Here is a 19521-nt window from a genome sequence, read left to right as displayed (position 1 = left end):
TACCCATTTCTATGTATTTATTTTTGCATTGGCTTGTTGCTGTTTGCATACTGCTTAGAGTAAGAAAAAGGTGGTTGAAGCATTTTAGAAAGGAATAAAATTAATGGAGCATAAATAAAGACGTTCATTCATGAACCATGTGAAACTAAAACCAGGCTCGAGAATGTCTTGTGTAGAAGACGTGATTTCTCTTAATATGTAGTGAGGAAGAAAGAAAGCATGAGAACTCTCTGTAAATGACAATCAATAAATTTGAGTGGGGAGCAACAGTGCTATCCTCTGATGGCTTCAAAAGTTTCATTTCTAGGAAACCAACGGAGACATAGCCTACACTTTCCCACCCTTCTTTGTATCATGGGTACCCTGGTCCACAGATTCTCAAAGCAGAAAAGGGCACAGCATGCTATAACAGACTTTGTTTGCTTGATGGTGGCTTGTTTAAAGGTCATTCTGGGCAAAAACATACTTCACCCTTTGCAGCAAACCACCCTCTGATATTGAAACATGGCATGATGTGACAGTCTCTAGTTTTTGGCACAGTGCAATAATCCCCCTGAAACATCTGGTTGGTTGACTGCAGGCTGAGGAGCCTGAATAAAGAGAATTCAGCTTTTGTTTTTGAAAAAAATCTCTCCTTTCAATAGGGTCATTTTAATACATTGGCATAACTGGGAAAATCAGCTTGTGTCGAGGCTCATTAGGAAGAGGGGTGGGGTTTGTTCATTGATTTTATAGTGTAAGCTCTAGGGGAGACCACAGGGTATGGTAAAAAAAAATCAAGAGGGTGGCCACAATGGTCAGTACACATAAAAATGAGTAGAGCTTCCATTGCACTATTGTAGTCACATTTGTGACTTTTTTGACCACACCCGCACATACTCAGGTCAGCCTGTGGCAGTTATTTACCATGGTGAGTTCAGCTGTTAGATTATTTTACAATTTGCTGGCAAGGAGACAGACTATTTTGCTTGACTGAGCAAAGCAGTAGTTAGTCTCCTCTGACTGTCTGGCCTTCACTTATCACCCACTTTCTATAAGCAGGATAGTGGGAAGAAGGAGCAGCAGTGAGAACCTGCTTAAGACACACCACAGGAAGTCCCAGTGCCCTCTCTCAAACCACCTTCTCTACAAGGAACTCTGAAGATGCTCTGAAACCCAAGATCTTATGTAAGCAGGATTTACATAACCAACTAGTTAGGCTGACTGCACTGAATTATTTGTAATTCTGTATGTGTGATTGCTGCCTTTCCTTGTTTCTCCTGTTTTTTTCCTTTTTCCAATAAACTCCTTTTTACATCTACATGCTGACTTCGTTTTATAAGGAGTTTTCTCATTAAACCTTCCCCACATGCAACATTATACAGCAACCTTTTTTTTAGGATTGTTAAGTGTTGAACTTTGGGTTAGAGGAATATATGTTTTATCTATGTCTTAAATGGATGCTCTACCTTTCTTCCAGAAGTTTGAGGTGGCATACAGACTACTTCCTTTTCCATTTTTTTTCACAACAGCAATTTTTCTTATACAGCATCTCCTCACACATGGCTCACATTTAATCAAGGGAGTGGTCAGACACAGAAGAGAGAAGGAACTTTCCCTTTTCTTCGCTCCCCACCCCCCATCATAATAGCAGGAATTATGGGAAGACTCAAGCAAACGAAAAAAAAAAAGAAACCCCACACTTCTTGAACATATAGAAGTGATGGGAATTCATCTCAGTCCAAGTGACCAAGAACAGGAAGGTCAAAAGAGAAAGAAAGGAGCTGCTGGTTCTCCAATTCACATCATTGTGTTTTGTTCCTTCTCCACAATGGCGTGAGAAGGGCTGGAGTATCAGTCCTCCTTTTGAATTTCCTGCAGTTGTTTTGGTGCTCTGCATTTGTATTTTACACACATGCACACACCCACACCAGATTTCATTGGGAAATAGGCATAAAAGGGTCTGTTTGTACCAGAAGTGTGTGCCAGACTTCCTGGCTGGCTTCCACCGCTCAGTACTGGGGCTGGGGACAACAGCAGAGGCGCTCCCGTTATTGAGATGCAAAGGGGAGTCTGTCTGCCCGCCCTCTTTCTGTGTCAGGAGGCCTTGTCCTAATTGCCAGAGAGGCTATTCCCATGAACTGCTGCATATTCATTACTTGTCTGGAAGAACAGTTGTTTTAAAGGAGGAAAACCCAGCATGGAATGGGTAAACCTCTCTCACGTGTGTACTGAAAGCACTCTTCATAATGGGGCTTCAACTAAGCTCAGTGCAGCAGCACATAAAAGCAATTGTTCCCTCTGGACTATCAGCTCTACTCCAAATTCTGTTTATATTTGCATCCTCTCACTGCATGGATTTCAAGTTTTTTTTCTCCACTATTAGGCACTCTAAACACAGTCTGGGAGGTGTCCGTATGTGTGTGTGTGTGTGTGTATGGGTACAAATCACATAACATGACATCTGAGCAGCAGCTTGCTCCACAGAGCTATATCATGCAGGCCAGTTTTAAAGTAGCCTCCACCGAGCATCTATTCATTACCATAAGACATGGTAATGGCCACTAATTAGGGTGGCTTTAGAATGAGATTGGAAAAATTCATGGAGGACAGCTCTATCCAAGGCTATTGGCCTTGAAGACTCTATTACTTCTGGGATGAGGGAAGGTGCCTCCAAGTACTTGTTGCAGAGAGTATGTGGAAGAGAGGTACATTTCCATCTCTTATTGTGTATAGCGCAGAGGTGTCTGGTCAGCCATTGTGAAGCACCAAATGCTGGACTAAGATGGATTTCAGCCTGACCCAACAAGGTGCTTTTACTTTTTGTGCCTAAAGCCAGAGTTGCAGAACCATTCCCACTAGCAAAGGCTAGAAGTATGGCAGATAGAGTTCAACAGATACCTGGAGGGCATGAAGTAGGCTCACTTGGGTTAGTGTGCCATGAAACAGAACACCTATGCCAATAATGTGGGCTGAAAGGCTGTCTAGCCCCACCTTATCCATTGAGGGCTATGCTCAACTGGGGACTTGAATTTTAATCTTTCCAATTTTAGCTCGACATCTTAACCACCATACCATACCGTGCTAAAATTTGTACCCTAGTTCCTTATGATGCAGTCTGTAAAGAACTAAAATGTGGTGCCGTTCAGTCTGCTGGATAAAACTAAATCTCTGAAACACTTGAGCCATTGATTGCCAACACTAGGAAGCTGTTTCCTACTTCCTTTGCTTTAAGCACATTATGGTCCTGCTGTCGTCTCATTTTTGGATACAAAGGAATGTGCATCATGTTTGAATACCACAGACCATATCTAGTTCTGAGCCAGTTTGGTGTAGTGGTTAAGGCACCAGGATAGAAACTGGGAGACTATGAGTTCTAGTCCCACCTTTGGCACGAAGCCAGTTGGATGACCTGGGGCCAGTCACTCTCTCTCAGCCCTAGGAAGCAGGCAATGGGAAACCACTTCTGAAAAACCTTGGCAAGAAAACTGCAGGGACTTGCCCAGGCAGTTGCTGGGAGTCAGCACTGACTTGAAGGCACCAAAAAAACAAAACAAAACAAAAAACAAAAACCTAGCTTTGGGTCTATTCAAAGCCACAACCTATCTACCTTTTGGTGTGGATGGATACACAGTTTCCCATTATTCTCCATGCATTATCTGCTATCTAACAGTATATTTATGGAATTCTTCCTGAATATGTTTCCATATTAAAAGGATTATGGCTCAGTTGGAACCTTCGTGAAAAATGCATGCAGTTGCATTGCACATGGTACTATACAGATGACTCTCAGGCATTAAATACAGTAATCCTCAATTTTTAGAAAGCAAGAACTGATTTTACAGAAGTAGAGGCAAGAGTTCCTGAATGTAGGGATGCATTAATAGTATGAAAACAGCAACTGTTCTAATGGAGAAGACAATTTCTGCCTCCAAATTGAAATTCAACGTATCTAGAAAGTACTATGATGGGAAAAACTGATGTTACATTATGGAGCTTAGAAACCCCCCCCAAAAAGTATCAACCAGAACAGCATCACCACACATTCTGATGTTATAATTCATAGCCAGGCATCTTATGTGTTCAGTTTATATCTGCACCAACATTATCCATGTTTCTCTTCTTCAACATAACAAAAATGAAACAAAAATGCTCCACAATTTACTATTTGTAAATAACCATTTAATTTAAATATTTCTCAGGAGTAGCAAAATGGCTGCCCTCCCCCTATTTCATAGCAGCCTTTTGCTGACAAAACACAACCTGGCACACAGGATGAACAACCAGGATGGGGAATGACAACCCACCCACCCACCATGTTCCTCCATCCTTTGCTGGCATTGCCAGATAAAGATCTGGCTACGCTCCAGCTTCTTCCTGCACACGTATATGCATGGTCTGCATTGCTGAAGACATACCGGGGAATTCAGTGCAAAAGAAAATTCTGCCAAGAGAGGAAATATTGACCCTGATTGACAACACACTCAGTACTAAATAAAACCATTAATGACTGTTTAGAAGTAGGCTCCCCTTGGGAATGCTTGCAGGTAAAAACATTTCTATTCACCCAAGACATTTTAAAATAGAGACTATTGAGATGACTGACAGTCATAAAACTTGGATTCTGTTTTGTCTCTGCTTTGGGGTTACCTTTTTTCAAAACCATTCTGCATCTTTTGCCAAATAATCATGTGGCTGAATCTCAAGAATGCCCCAGAGCTCTTCCCTTTGAGTTCTTTTGGGCAGGAACCACTTTCTTGAAAAGTCAAGTTGCAGTTGGGTTGTACAATTGTTTCTTTAGGTTCAAGTTGGCATGGGAAAAAGGAGAACCACAGGAAGAGACAGTCACAAAATCACACAATGCAGTTTGTGGGAACCAGTTGCTCTGTCTCCTCGCCACTTCATCTTTTTCTTCTTCTGGCTCTTTTCTGGGAGTTGTTGCCTGTTTGGGAACACAGAAGAAATATCAGTACTGCTTTTAAGACTGAAGGAGCTAGAACTACATATTAAGATGTCCTGGGCACAGGACTGACACAAGAGTTGTGGCGGTGGGTGATTCGCATCACAAAAGTGGTGAGTGAGTCAAATTAAGCACTCTCCCTCCCTCCTTGAAGCAGTCTTTTTCCTCCTGCAAGAAACGTTTAATTACATCATGCTTGTCTGCTGATTTAGACTGATTTTGCATGCTAAGCCAAAATGTGCTTTGTCTGCTTTTGCCTTAACATGGTTTGTAAATGAATGTTTACAGGGCAGCAGGATGTGTGAACCCTCCAACTGTGGCTTATTCAACAAACCATACTTAAAATATACAGCAGTGGGTACAATAAGTGGCTCAATGCCTTGTAAATACTGCCAAGGCTTAAATATGATGCCTCTTTTTAATGATGCTAAATAATTCCACTAAGCTAAAAATATAGACATTAGCAACACCGAGAATTGCCATCTACAGAGCCAGACCATTGGTCTGTTGGGCTTTTTGTGTTCCTGAACTTGCTTCTCTTCCCGTAGACTTTTCATTACCAGGCTAGTAATGAAATATCTGCAGGAAGAGAAGCAAGCTGAGGAATAGAAAAAACTCCAACAACTCAACCCTGAACTACATATATTCTCCGCTATGGAGCCCATCGGTCTATCTAGTGTTGACCCAGCAGGCAAAGCACAAGCTCTACCCTTAAGATTTCTGTCTTTAGCACTGGAAAGCCTTTGAAGTTAAATGAAGTTTTATTCTGAACAGCTTGTACATGAGTGATTTATTTATTATTATTTATTTATTTATTTATAGGATTTAGGTGCCACCTGACTCCAAAATGAGACTGGGCAGCTTACAAAATCAGACGGAAAACAGAATAAAAACACAGTATCACGCAAATAAGTAGATGGCATCCTTGAGTCTTGCAGGGGGAACAGATAACTGAACAGAGTAACTGATAACAGAGAACCCAGCTGGACTGAGGACCTTACTGTTGTTACATTAGCTGACTATCTGGATTTCAAAGTTAAAGCAGTAATTGTGGCAGCCTTTACATGCAGAAAACTAAAAGAAGCTGTGAGGGAAAATTATGAGCCCCAAAGAGTTGGAGATGAAAGACTGAATGAATACCACCCGTGCAAAGAGGGGCTGTATTCACAAATCAAGCTAAGTCAAAGTTATCATGGTTTGATTAGCAATTCCTGTTTTTCCCTTAGTACTTTTTTTTGCTGCTTTTACGTTATGCTTCATGTTCAGTCACAGTTGGAGTCAGCAAGCCAATAAAGATCCATAATTCCACATTGTGGTTCCCTGTCTTAAAATAAACCATGGTGTTTTCACTGACCCAGTGTGCATATCATACGAAGATAAAAGTAAACATGGCTTAGTGCAGTGTGAATCTCATCACTTTACTTAGTCTCACCGTGACTGAATGTCAGATCTAGATTGATCCTGAGTTTCTGTATGAATTCTAAAGTCTAAAACATAATTTAAGCAAAAACTGTGGAAGAACAAAAGAAAATTTTGATATGAATATACCAAAGGAAAATTAAATACAGACAAGGAGCTCATGCCATTTTCAGGTTATTCAAAATCAGTATGGATAGAGAGATTACTTATTTCTGCAGTTTGGAAATAGTGGCTGCTGCAAAAACGAAGATATTTAATTTTTACAGATAAATGGGTAGCCAGGCAGTGTATATATCTAACTATCTAAACACATCTAACATTTTAACATATAAAGATATATTTTGAACCCTCTGCTCCATTTTAACAGAAAGGCATCCAGCCTCAACTCCAGCAGCAATTTGTTCTATAATGTAAGCCCCATCATGGAAAAACTGAACTGCTCGTGAATGTATTTATCCTTAGCATGATCAGCCAAAGATAACCCATTGAAGACTTGAGAGCCCACAAGGGAATATAGGGAGCTATTAGAAATTTAATTTCAACTGAGCTCAACAAAATCTACTCCCAAGTAAATTTGTATACAATTTCAGCTGATATGATTTATAATGACTGAGCTGATAATTCATTTAGTGCAGCAGCAGTCAGCACACTTTCAAGTCTGGATATCATCTGTTAAATCTCCTAATATTTCATGAGAACTCAGATTGAGATCACCAAATTCCATGCAAGAATGCATAGTCTTGTAAAATCTTTACAAGATTAATGTGATTGTGAAACATCTCTTGTGACTTTTGCCTCCTTACCCAAGATAGTTAAAACTGCATTGAGATTTCAGTGCTTTTTAATTCATCTTGGATGTATGTGGGACTATTTTTAGCTTTGAAAGACACCATGTTGTCAATACTAATCTAAAGAACCTATATCAGCCTTTTCCAACTTTCCCAGGATTCTGGAAATTGTAGTCCAACCCATCTGAAGGGTACCAAGTTGGAGAAGTCTTGATGAAACCAAGTTTGGTTCATATGATGTACTTTAGAGTTTCATTCCCAACTTGATTACCAAGAACTTCAAACCAAAGAAACTATAGTCAAGTTGTCCTTCTGTTCTCATCCCCCCACCAACTCCCCATTGAGTCTCTGCCATTGTCAATGGGCAAGACCTGGTTCAAATTGGTGAATATAAGCAAGAAAGTGCCCAAAAGCTGTTTATGGGGCATGTAAGAACTTCACTGTATAAAATTTTCTTGAAAGAAAAAAAAAACTGTACAATGATACAATGCAACTACACCGTTGATTTTGTAACCACAATTAAGTGTCAGGCTAAACTAAGCAGCATTTATTAAGGTTTCTTGACCTCTTAATCCCTCTTCCCTTGCATTCCTTCGCTGCCAGCCAGGAACAGCCGGAAGAATCTGCAATGACTGAAAAGCTTGTACCCTGCAGAAATCAAGTCTACACTGTCTATTTTGTGTAGCTAATGCTGGCAGTCAGAAAGCCTCTATTCTAGGAAAGCTTCCTGAGAACACAACTGCAAGGCAAGGGTGTGTAATTTTCCTGGCTTGAACAATCGGCATGGTTGTTTTTTATTTTTTTTAAAAAAAATAAGAATGTATACATGCAAAGCATCTGGTACCAGATGTCCCATTACAGCTAAGGGCCTTTGATTAATGAACTTTGGAAAGTAGCATAGTGATCCTTTGGGGACAGGTGGCTAGTCTCTTGTATATATGATGAGAGCAATGGGTAAGGGCAAGAGAGCTAGGACATCCTGCCCCCTCAGTACTTCAGGGTGGAGGTTGCTGCAAAACAGCTTAGCACAATGAAGGGTTATGTTTGCCAGAAAATACATGATCTTTGCTCATAGGAATGGCTGCAAGATCCAGCAAATGAGATTGTTAGCTGTCATGATGAGAGAGGCAATTTTGTCTTTACTGCTAAAGTCAGCAAGGAACAGGTTTTAAGAGTTCTCTGGGGGAAGTGCTTACATTCACCTCTCCATTTTAGTTTTCCAGCCAGACTCACCTCATAATCTGGCTAGGCTTTCTGTGGTTGTTTTGCTTGCTTCTCAGAATGTTTGCTTGCTTCTCAGAGCTTCTGATCGCTTCTTAGAATTTTAAAATGTTTTGAAAACAAACAGAGGTTCTCCTAGGCTTGGTTTACAAACCACATTAATCTGTAATACCATTTCTTTTTTGGGAGGTGGGGGTGGGCTTAATGTGATCAGGAACTCATTATGGATTAACTTGAATTTCTCATACCCACTCTAGGTTAGGGTAACAAAGGAATTCTTATTCTACAAGCCATGGCTTCAAAATCCTGGCTTAGCATTATGTGTGCATTAAGCCTTAAAACAGTGGTAGGTCAACCAGTGCCCCTGGTTACATTTTCCTTTTTTTATACACACAAAAGGCGACAAATTTTATTTGATTTTGAATGGAACAGCTTCTTTTAATGTCTGGAAGGGCACCAAACCTGCAGAGTTGTCCATTGATTCAACCTATTCAGAGATGGATAAACATGTTTGGAAGACAAAAGAAGAAGAGCGCTCTAATTAATGTCTAATTCTTTATGAATGGGAATCTTTCAGCCCTCTTAAAGTATTAAGATTTTGAAATTAAAAAAAAAACTTCTAATTGTTATAGCATATGCCTACTACATTTTGATGTCATTCTTTGAAAGTTTTATTTGTTCAAGATAAATATGGATTGAAAATAACAGTCATTACAAATATCCTACGGATAGTCACTGGTAAGCCAAAAATGCACAAACGAACGAACGAACAAATGAATAAATAATGAACGTCTATGGCTGAGGCGGAAAAGGAATGCTTAGTGAATGATGAATGAACTATTCTTTCTAAAGTAAGTTTGATTCATGATATGACCATAAGCCAAATCACTATCGGGCTGATTTAATAATGGGATAGCTCACCTGATTACTCGAACAAGATCGTGGAAGGCTTTGTCAACGTTCAGTGGAGGATCCTTAGCACTAGTTTCTATATACGGAATCTGGAAAACAAAGGCTCAGTAATTTTTACACATATATTACAGGGAAAGCGAGTGCACATTCAGTATATAGGAAATATGGGAAAGCACATATTTGGGAATGCCATTAAAATGGAAAGAGAAGATGGTTTTGTATACTAAGTTAGTGCGTTATATTTTTTTCTCCCCTAGGCCTGAATTCCTGGGACTTCAGAAAAACAAAACTATTCAGAGACCTTTACACCGATGTAGGAAAGTTAGAAAGAAACTTTCTAGTTTCTTTAGAAATTAAGAAAGAAGTATGGACAATTTGTCAAAAGTTTCTTTTAAAGTCTTGTATATGCTCTTATGTAGCAGAAGTTGTTTTTTAGTGGCACAGTTGCATTGTAACCTTTCATAGTGACCTTACTTTCATGGCTCTCCCCCAAAAATTACAGTATGAGAATAGTTGTTGGGTGAAAGCAGTCCATATCTACTCACCACCTTTATACACACAGAATTATTGTTCCTAGCATTCCTTTAAGAAATGGGTATAACATCAGCTTGATTAGGCATGTGTGTGCGCGTGCACGCGCATACGTATATGTGCGAGGGTTCTTTTCTTTCCAAGGACTGGACATACCACAGCATAGCAAATCTGTACACAATGCTTTACTGCAGCCCACACCTTCCCCAACAATAGACTATTGCTCTCCACCCTTCTAGGACTTGCAAGGTGATGTTGCCATGTAAATATGCCTTCAATACTCAGTCCTGTAATACTTCATACTTAGTGCAAGCAAAATTCTATTAGTCTGTCGAGTGGCATACAACCTTTGCCTCCTTGCAAAAGTTCTTACGCTGGTTGGGATGAGGCGCTGCCTCAGTGTGGTTGTTCTTCCAGTTGCTACTGAGCTCCTGGCAAAGCTCCAGGCAGGACTCCCACCAGAATATGCAGCCCGCCATAACTTGTCCCGGTGGCTGAATGATCGATCGTCCTCTTGCCTGCCAACCTCCAGACGTCGCCTCCGCTTCCCCGTCTGCATGCTGTTTGCTTATCACCTTTCCTCCTGCACGCATCTCCCTGCTCTGTCTTAGCATTTGCTTTTGTAAGCTAAGAGCCTGGGTGGGGTGAGGCTGCCTCTGGAAGTCGGCAGGTTCTTGAAAATGCCAGGGTGTGGTTCAATTATCACAGGCAGCTGGAATGCGGCTTGGATGCTTGTGAGTAAAGTTGTGAGTTCGTGAAAGAATGTGTGAGGGAAATGGAGTGAGAAGCGTTTCTACTCGGCTGCAGCTACTTTTCCCAAGCACAGACAGCAATCCCTCACAGAACTTCACTCCCTCACAGTACATGTGTGTGTGTGTATGTGTATGTATATGTAGTCCTTGTTTAACAACCGTTCGTTTAGTGGCCATTTGAAATTATGACACTGCTAAAAAACTGACTTTTGACTGATGCCCAAAGTTACGACCGTTGTAGTGCCCCTGCAATCACATAATCACGATCCGGGTGCTTGGCAACCAGCTCACACTTACGATGGTTGAAGCATCCCAGGGTCACATGATTGCCATTTGCAACCTTCCCAGCCAGCTTCTGGCAAGCAAAATCAGTGGGGAACCACGTGATTCACTTAAAGACCACATGATTCACTTAATGATCAGTGTGAAAACGGTCATAAAATTGGGTCCGGTCACGTGATGATTTGCTTAACACCCACATCACTTAGCAACCTAAATTCTGGTCCCAATTGTCGTTGTTAAGCAAGGACCGCCTGTGTGTGTGCGTGTATACACACATGGACGCACACACATCTGTCTGTCTGTCTATCTACGAGTTGGAGTAAAGTCCTTCTACTTCTATTTCTACTTCAAATGACTGAAAAAATGATCAAATGGTATACCCCAAAAACAGGGGAGGGGGATTTACCAAAAAGGTCAGTAGGAAAAGTAGGTAGCTCAGGGAAAGAAAACAGTTATTAAAAACATGTTTTTACTGGGATTTGAACTATAAACATTCTACATATAAATTCCGCATGTCAAACCAGTGTAATAACAACTCAGCAACTGAGAAAGACTTTCCTGAGGAAAAACTGGGAAAATGCAAAACAGGATTTGTTATGTTAAACCTGTGCTTCCATATGTACGTGCTTTTTTATGCTTTAACCTTGGATGTGTGTGTATATTTAATTTTGTAAGCATATATTTGCGTGTGGGTGAGCTTACACACAGAAACGCAGAAAAGTGTGTATTTCTAGTAAAGCAGAGCAACAGGCCATTACTTTCCCGGAACAGAAAAGTGGGAAGGGCCAGTCGCAGTAGAATTGTCCAATGGGGGCCCCTGATAGCCTCCAGCCCAGACTGAATTTCTTGCAAGCTGCTGCCAAAGTGTCAGCACAGGCAGGTTTTTCTGAAACGGGCTTACAGTTAAGCCTGTATCAACACAAAAAGGTAACAGTTTAAGGGTGTAGTGTGCATATGCTCTCAGTCATCTTTTTCCAAGCTAAAAAGCTTCATTTTAACATGATTCTTTCCCTTGGCCATTTATAAGTGTATTTTTATGTACTGTATCCAGTTCTGCTCCTTTTCTTTTCATTGGTGGAAGGGATGAAGAAGGGACAGGCATAACTATATATGGTATTCTAAGTGTGGTTTTATGACCCTGCATACTGGCACTAAGATAGCAAATGCTAAGAGACGGTACTGCTAAAATGGAGCCATTCTGTCTGATTGAAACTTCACTCACCTTCCCCTCCCCCCAAATGTTCTTTAGAGCCTAATAAATCTCGGCCTTTCTCCACAATATCAATGCACTGAGAACTTGCAGCGTTGTCAGGCTAGTTTCAAATGTGAGTAGGAGGCATTTCAATCTACCAGCATCTAGATAGTAGTTTCACGTTTGCTTTTTAACTAATGAACTCAGTATAAAAATGTCTGAGGAGTCTTCATCTCCGCTTCTTGAACCAGTATCTCTGAGTGCTGCTATGCTTTTGTAATACTTTTGACATACTCAAAGTGTCATTTAAACAACATGTACATCAAGACCATTTTTTAAAACAAATATTTTCAGATTAATATGAAAAATGAACTGGATTGTGGGTAAGAACAATGCGCCAGCGATTCTAGACCAGCCATAGCGTTTAGCATCATCGTGTGATCCCAGGGAGCATAGGACTGACTGATGGATGAAAACAGCAGAGTTAGGACTTTGATATTAGAGGGGAGAATCCAGCATCAGATCCTACTCCTTCTCCCTCTCTGCAAGTCTCTGGCTCTATTTTTTATGGGGTTAACAGATATGACATCAGACAGTCCTCCTACAGAGTGTACCATGGAGCTGAGGATTTTCTGGATCCTAAACCCGTCTCAGCTAAAGGGCATACTGGGAGAGGTTGAGGGAGCTTAGGACCTCAGCAACTCCTACCCCAGATTTACTCCATGGCAGGCAATCTCTGAAGAATTTTTGTTTGCATTGGAAGGAAAACGTGTTTACATTTTTGAAAAGGAAAGAGATTCTGTCTTATTCTGCCTGCCTTAATTTTGCCACCATCAAATTGCTCATCCCAAATCCACTTCATAATTTGTTTTCTAATTCCACTGATGACATCCCTCAGGATTTTAGCTGAATGCTGTCTAACCAGAGTGACAGTTGCTCAATTAAGCCATTCTGTCAACAGCTTTATTCTAAATGGATATGCTGGGGACCAATTGAACCGGGGACCACATCAGGAGTGTCCGCAGGGTATTGTGAAAAAAGTCAAGATGGCAGCTGTGACAGTGTGATTTAAGCCTTGCCCATGTCGTGGCTGCCATCTTGCCTTTTTTCACAATACCCTGCGGACACCCCTGGGCCATTTCCAAGCCACAGCAGCAGAGCTGCGTGGGAAGAAACCAAGAGGACATACACTGTGCTTTGCTGCCATTTCTTTCCCTTGCTCCTGGGTGATTTTTCTCAAGTGCATTAGATCAACTTTGTTGGCCACCAAAATCATTGGAAAAGATTCTCTGAAAGACAAAAAGAATAAGAGGAAATGTCAGTACACTATATCTTTGTTGTGGGCACAGTAAGGTCAATTCTAGTTCTTCCATAAAATAATAATGGATGTTTGTTCAAATCATATCACACAGTGCAATAGGTAATGTAGTTCAACAAAATTTTGCATGGCTTTATGTGACAAACAAATAAATAAAATAAAATTTGCATGCAAAACACCCCTTAGTCAAACTGTGTATCTCAATGAATGTCTGAGTGAACAGAAGCTGGCATAAGCTCTAAATGTTAGAAAGTTAAAAACTGTGGAAAGATATCATGTTTGACTTCGTACTATGTGGAGCTTGTGTCAGCTTTTCTTCAGTTTTAGGGATTCACTGAAACATACAATTTTAGCAAAATGCTAAAATTTTGCATGCAACTGTAAATATCAGGCATCAATGCAATTCAAATGGTTAAAAAGTGATTTGGAGTTAAGAGTAAGCAATGAGATACCTCAATCTGTAGATGGCACCAAGTTGTTCAGCCTGGTATAATTATTAGGGGACTGAAGTACTTAGTTTTTGATTTTACAAACAAAAGGAGGACTGAAGCTCAGTAAGCAGATAAAAAGTGATTTATATTAAGAAAAACAATCCAACTTCAAACATACATTGATAGGAAATGAATTGATGGTTACTAACTAAATCAGTTACCTTGGGGATGTGGTGGGTGATTCAGTGACAAAAACTGTGTAGTGATGGCTTAAACGGATCATTTCATGCTAGGTGTTTTTAGGAAAATAGTTATGAGAAACAACCAATGTTGTAAGGCTTTTGCATGATTTTGTGGTCAACAGTATTAAAAGTACTTTCTACAGTTCTGTTAACTCCATTTCCAATGGAGTTTGTAGTGCTGGAAATGTACACATAAAGGCAATTCAAGATAGATATTCAGAAAGCCTATCCTGTATAAAAGAGAGGCAGCCTCCAGCTCACAGACCTAATAGAGATTGTTGGGGATTGTTAGGCTGCACAATTCCTAGGATATCCAGTCAGGTTTCTGCCAGTTCCCTAAAGCTCATCCCTCTTCCCAAGACCTCACATTTCACCTGAGTCTTGCAGAATTGCAGATGAAGTCCTCCATGCAGGTAAGATGCGGTGGAGAAAGCATGTGATAGTGGAAGGAGGTTCTGTCCAGGGAACGTACTTCATTTCTCAAAGCTTTCCTGACTACAGGTAGTCCTCACTTAATGACCACTTGTTTAGTGTCCGTTCGAAGTTATGACAGTGCTGAACAAGGAGACTTATGATTGGTCCTTATAGTTGTGGCCATCACAATGTCCCTGTGGTCATGTGATTGCAATTTGGGCGCTTGGCAACTGCCAATCACAGCATTCTGCGGTCACATGATCGCCATTTTCAACCTTCACTGCCAGCTTCATGAAAACAAAGACAGTGGGGAAGCTGGCAGGAGGTAGCAAACAGTGATCGTGTAACATTGCACTTAACAATCACATGGAATTCACTTAACAGCAGCAATCGGAACTGCTGCAACTGCCGCCATATGTTGGCGCAGACATGTGACATAATGCTTTATGACTGCGTCATTTAGCGACAGAATTGCTGGTCCCAATTACTGTCATTAAGCGAGGACTACCTGTAGTTTTACCTGGCCCTCTGATTAGATTTAGCTCATCAACCTGAAATATTTGAAGTTTTTGTTGCTATTTTTCTTTAATTCAAGAAGAAAAAGACAAAGGAAGACATTATTGTGATTCTAAAAAATATGAATGTTGTGAAGACACTGAGCTGAAGCATAGCTTTTGTTATCTGCTGCTTATGTGTGAAATAGTCAAGCAATATCACAAATAGGTATGGTTAAAAAAGAACAAATAGAAATTGTAATTTTAATGTTATTCATAGCACCTCTCTAGTCTTCTATAGATGACTGGCAGTTGAATTAATGGACTGATCACACTGAAAAGCTTTTCATCTGGAGATTTGAGGGCACCCACCTGTCCTTGACCCGGAGAATGAGTTGATGGAACCTATCCACGTGTTCAAAGCTGGCTTTATCTGTGACCGAATAGACTATAAGAAACCCATCTCCTGTCCTCATGTACTGCTCTCTCATTGCACTGAATTCTTCCTGGCCTGCAGTATCCAGGACTAGTGAGAGAAGGAGAGAAAAAAAAAAGAAAAAAGAAAATGATTGAAAAATCACTTGCTCCCTTAGATCACTTTCCCAAACCACATCAGATCTGTTATTTGCAAGCATGTGTCACTATGTAGGTAGTAAATATGTGAAGGAGATAGGACTTCTGCTGGCTCTGCCCCTACCATTTGCATCTGGAGGAAGGTACAGCAAAGGGGAGCCTAAACATGGTTGTAGATAGGTGTATAGGTTTCTTTTGCCTCAGCGAATGATAACCAGGTGGATTATCTTGTCTGGTCCCTAAAGCTAAGCAAGATCAGGCTCGACTAGGCTGGGGAGAATGTAACAAAGCAAACCAAAGATGAAGTGAAGTAATAATCCCATAATAAGGCAACGGCAAACCGTTTCCATGTTGCTGCCCAGTAAATGGCACAGATGGGGAACTGAAGTCAGGAGCCAGCCTCAGCTTGAAGGAGGCTTTACTTGAGATGGACTTTACTCTCCAAAGAGTGCCTTGGGAGCAGGACTCACTTTGCTGCAGGTGTTTATTATGCGTGTGTCGGAATGCATTAAATGGACTCAGTACCCTTGGATCATTAGTGTTTTCCCCCATCCCTCCTCCTCCTCCTCCTTCACCAGAAGAATGAGGATTTGAGATGTGAGCACATGTAATTTGGTGACTCAGACAGCAAGTAGTTTGGGCTGGGTGACTCCAGATGTGTTTGGGCTGCTTGTTCAAAAACTCCTAGCCAGCAATCTGGTCTAAAGGAGGCTGTTCTTATACTTAATCTCAGCGTGTTTTGTAGTTTACATGCGGTCAGATAAAAGCCTGCTGTGTAATAATGGTCTTTTTAGGTTTGTACTCTTCTCTGCAGAAAGAGCTTTCCTCCTGTATTATAAGTGAAATTATTTTTCATGCCTTTTCTTTACCAGATGGAGAAAGCACAACCTCATAGCCATTGTTAAGTAATTGTTTCAAGGCCATTAAGAAAAGAAAAATCTCTGAAAAAGAGGCATACTGTACTGCATACTAGTAGCAGAGATGTGGTGGTAGGAGTTACTTTTTTAAAATATTAAGTCCTCCTTTGAGGGGGTTTAAGCCTTGACGAGTGACACACGTTGCATGATATAGCCACACGATATACCCACACTTTGATGTGAGGCACTGTCAGGAACATTGACTGTTCCTGACAGTGCCTCACATCAAAGCGTGGCTATATCAGGATGATTGCTTAGAAAGGAAGAGTTCAAATCTTGTCTCATCGCTGAAATGTACAATGTGACTTATGGTTTCAAATGAATGATTCACCACTTGCAGTCTCAGGTAGGACAGACTAAGGGCAGAGTTTTTAATCCGAATGAAGGGAAAAGTTTTTTCCCACCCGAGTTTTGTCTGCAAGACTAGGACTCAGTTTTAGGACATGACAGATAAAGACAGGAATTCCTCAAAGCTTTTACAGAAAGAATTCTCCTTCCCCACTGGATATCCACAGCCAGCCTGATGAAAAACTGTGGCTTCCAAAACGGCAAGGGCACACCTCTGGTTTTGAAAGTTAATTGCTATTCTATCTTCTGCCAGTGTGTCTGTATACTGCATCTAAAACCACTGAATATCCTCTTACTGGGAACAGTGGGAAGTAGAGAAAACCAGTAGTGGCAGTGTGGCTACCACAATAAGCTGTAATTATTCTCCTCTGACATCATTCCACTATATAGCAGTGTAACCATTACAATGCTCCTGGGAATCTGATGCTACAGCTGCTTGAAGATTGCTACTGACGACAGAAGCAACAGAAGCATTCCTACGGTCAGAGCGCAGCAATTCAGCCACACAACAGCGATGGAAAAGCAGAAGATGCAGCAGCTCCAGCACCCCTGACTATCACACGTTTTATACCACGTGCACACTCACAGATGGCAACTGTCCCTAGGAAACATCAGCCACTAAGGCAGGCACCAAAGTTACGTGACTCTTGACACTGGACCCATTCCTTTCTTTGCATCCAGAAACAACAATATCAGAAAGGTTCTTCTAGTTCTCATGTGCTTTGCTTAGCAAACAGTAGCACGTTCTAATACAGTATTGTATGATGATGATGATGATGATATCATCCCACCATTATTTTCTACAACTCAAGATTTCTGCCATCTGTTTTTACCCACAATATCCCTGTGAGTTGGGTTGAGAGAGTGGCCCATAGTTACCCAGCTGGCTTCATGCTAAGGCAGGCCTAGAACTCACAGTCTCTTGGTTTCTAACCCGGTTCTTTAGCCACCACACCAAACTGCCTCTTAATATATCTGATTATAATAAAATATATATGTTACGTAATACACCCACCCTCTCTCTCATGTTATAGATTATAATATTATATTAATATGTTATGGTATATTATATCATATCATATCACATGATTCTGGCATGACATTTGCTTGTGTAAATAAATATGCTGTAGTCTTTCCTTCACAGGAAACACACAGGGATGAGAATTTTTAGAATTCCTGAACTAGAGGCTTGCAACTTTAAAGCATGATTTGTGAAAGAAATAAAGGACTCTGTTTCGGGGGGGGGGGGGGAGAACATCTGTCCTTCCACCAAAGTAAAAGTCAGGATTTAAAACAACCCCTCTGTTCTACGAGGAGAGGGAAACATTTATTTCTGGCTCAAGATCAGCATTAGCCAATCAGAAAGGCAATGGGGTAGGACTCCTATTGCTGGGACATTCTCTTGCCAAAGGCTTTTGAAGTGAGCAGCACAGCTTGTTTTAATGAAGTTTATACTATAAAACCAGAGTGGGATCCCTTGGATTTTGCTGAACGACGGTTTTCTTCATCATTGGTTATGCTCACTGTAACCCCCATGGTAGAAATTCAAATCCACTGTACCGATAGTCCTTGACTTATGACCATTCATTTAGCAACTGTTCCAAGGTATGAGGGTGCTGGAAAAGGTGCCTTACAACTGGTCCTTGCACTTATGACTGTTGCAGCATCCCTGCAGTCCAGTGATCAAAATTTGGGTGCTTGGCAATTGGCATGTATTTATAATGGTTACAGCATCCTGGGATCATGTGATTGCTATTTGCGACCTTTCCAGCCAGCTTTTAACAAGCAAAATCAGTGGGGAACCGCATGATTCACTTAATGACCACCACAAAAAATGTCATAAAATTGGGTATGGTCACATGATGTCTTGCTTAATGACTGTACTGCTTAATGATGAATTTTATGGCCCCTATTGTGGTCATAAATTGAGGACTATCTGTACTCCATATTGGTTCATGAACAGCAGGAATGAGGTAACACTGGCATTTTCTGCCCTAGGCTGAGATGCATCCCAGTCTGATCTTACTTTGACATTCTTTCTATTCCCTTTTCTTATGTTTTTTTTGAGGAAACTACTTTTCACAACCATCAGGTGATAAACTTTAAGATGTCCTGTAACATAATGGTAACATCTTAATTGGAAATAAAGCTTGCTATTTTTTTTATTATGTAAAGAAAACAATAAGCTCCTTAACTAACTATACAAGACTGAATGCTTTTCAAAATTATCTTTGACTCTTGCATCTTCTGGTCCATTCATTCCAAACTGCTTTGGCTCTTTATGCAAAAGCAGACAGCTGAAATAATATGCTTTTATTGTAAAGTAATAATGCATCTAGTAGTGGTCCAAACAAAACATTGCAAACAATGCTGATAAAGCTTATGGGAAGATTTTAAGCTAAAACCTGAAACACAGTTGCTTGCAACTGAAGAAATTGGATGTTGCTTCTGAACAAGCAAGAATATAAGCATCAGGATCTCATCTTCCTGTGGCTAGCACCAAATACCCTGCACTGAAGGAGACAATGCAGGTAGTCCTCACTTAGCAACCACTCATTCAGTGACCATTTGAAGTTATGATGGCGAGGGACTTACGACTGGTCCTCAAAGTTGCAGCTGTTGCGGCATCCCTGTGGTCATTTGATCACAATTCAGGTGCTTGGCAACCAGCTTACAAGTTGCAGCATCCTGTGGTCATGTGACCTCCATTGGTGACCTTCACTGCTGGCTTCCCACAAGCAAAGTCAA

At 40.8% G+C, this 19521-nt stretch overlaps 1 protein-coding gene across 4 annotated transcripts in view; it reads right to left on the bottom strand.

The window, feature by feature from the left end:
* Positions 1–4139: 4139 nt before the first annotated feature.
* MRAS (muscle RAS oncogene homolog) overlaps positions 4140–19521 on the bottom strand; it is a 52467-nt gene continuing 37085 nt past the window's right edge. For all 4 annotated transcript variants that reach the window (XM_088146411.1, XM_088146407.1, XM_088146409.1 and 1 more), the window contains 4 exons: positions 15308–15461; positions 13226–13325; positions 9289–9368; positions 4140–4921 (listed from right to left, as the gene is read on the bottom strand). In XM_088146411.1, coding sequence (XP_088002537.1) covers positions 4825–4921; positions 9289–9368; positions 13226–13325; positions 15308–15426 — 396 coding nt within the window. In that variant the 5' untranslated portion in view covers positions 15427–15461 and the 3' untranslated portion in view covers positions 4140–4824. The remainder of the gene's footprint in view (positions 4922–9288; positions 9369–13225; positions 13326–15307; positions 15462–19521) is intronic.

Source organism: Python bivittatus, unplaced genomic scaffold (assembly GCF_059951505.1).
Source record: "Python bivittatus isolate LINGU-HERP-01145 unplaced genomic scaffold, Pbiv_v1 ctg000480_np1212, whole genome shotgun sequence".
Taxonomy (NCBI): domain Eukaryota; kingdom Metazoa; phylum Chordata; class Lepidosauria; order Squamata; family Pythonidae; genus Python; species Python bivittatus.
Note: the sequence above shows the minus strand (reverse complement) of the source record. Positions and strands in the feature narration are given on the sequence as shown.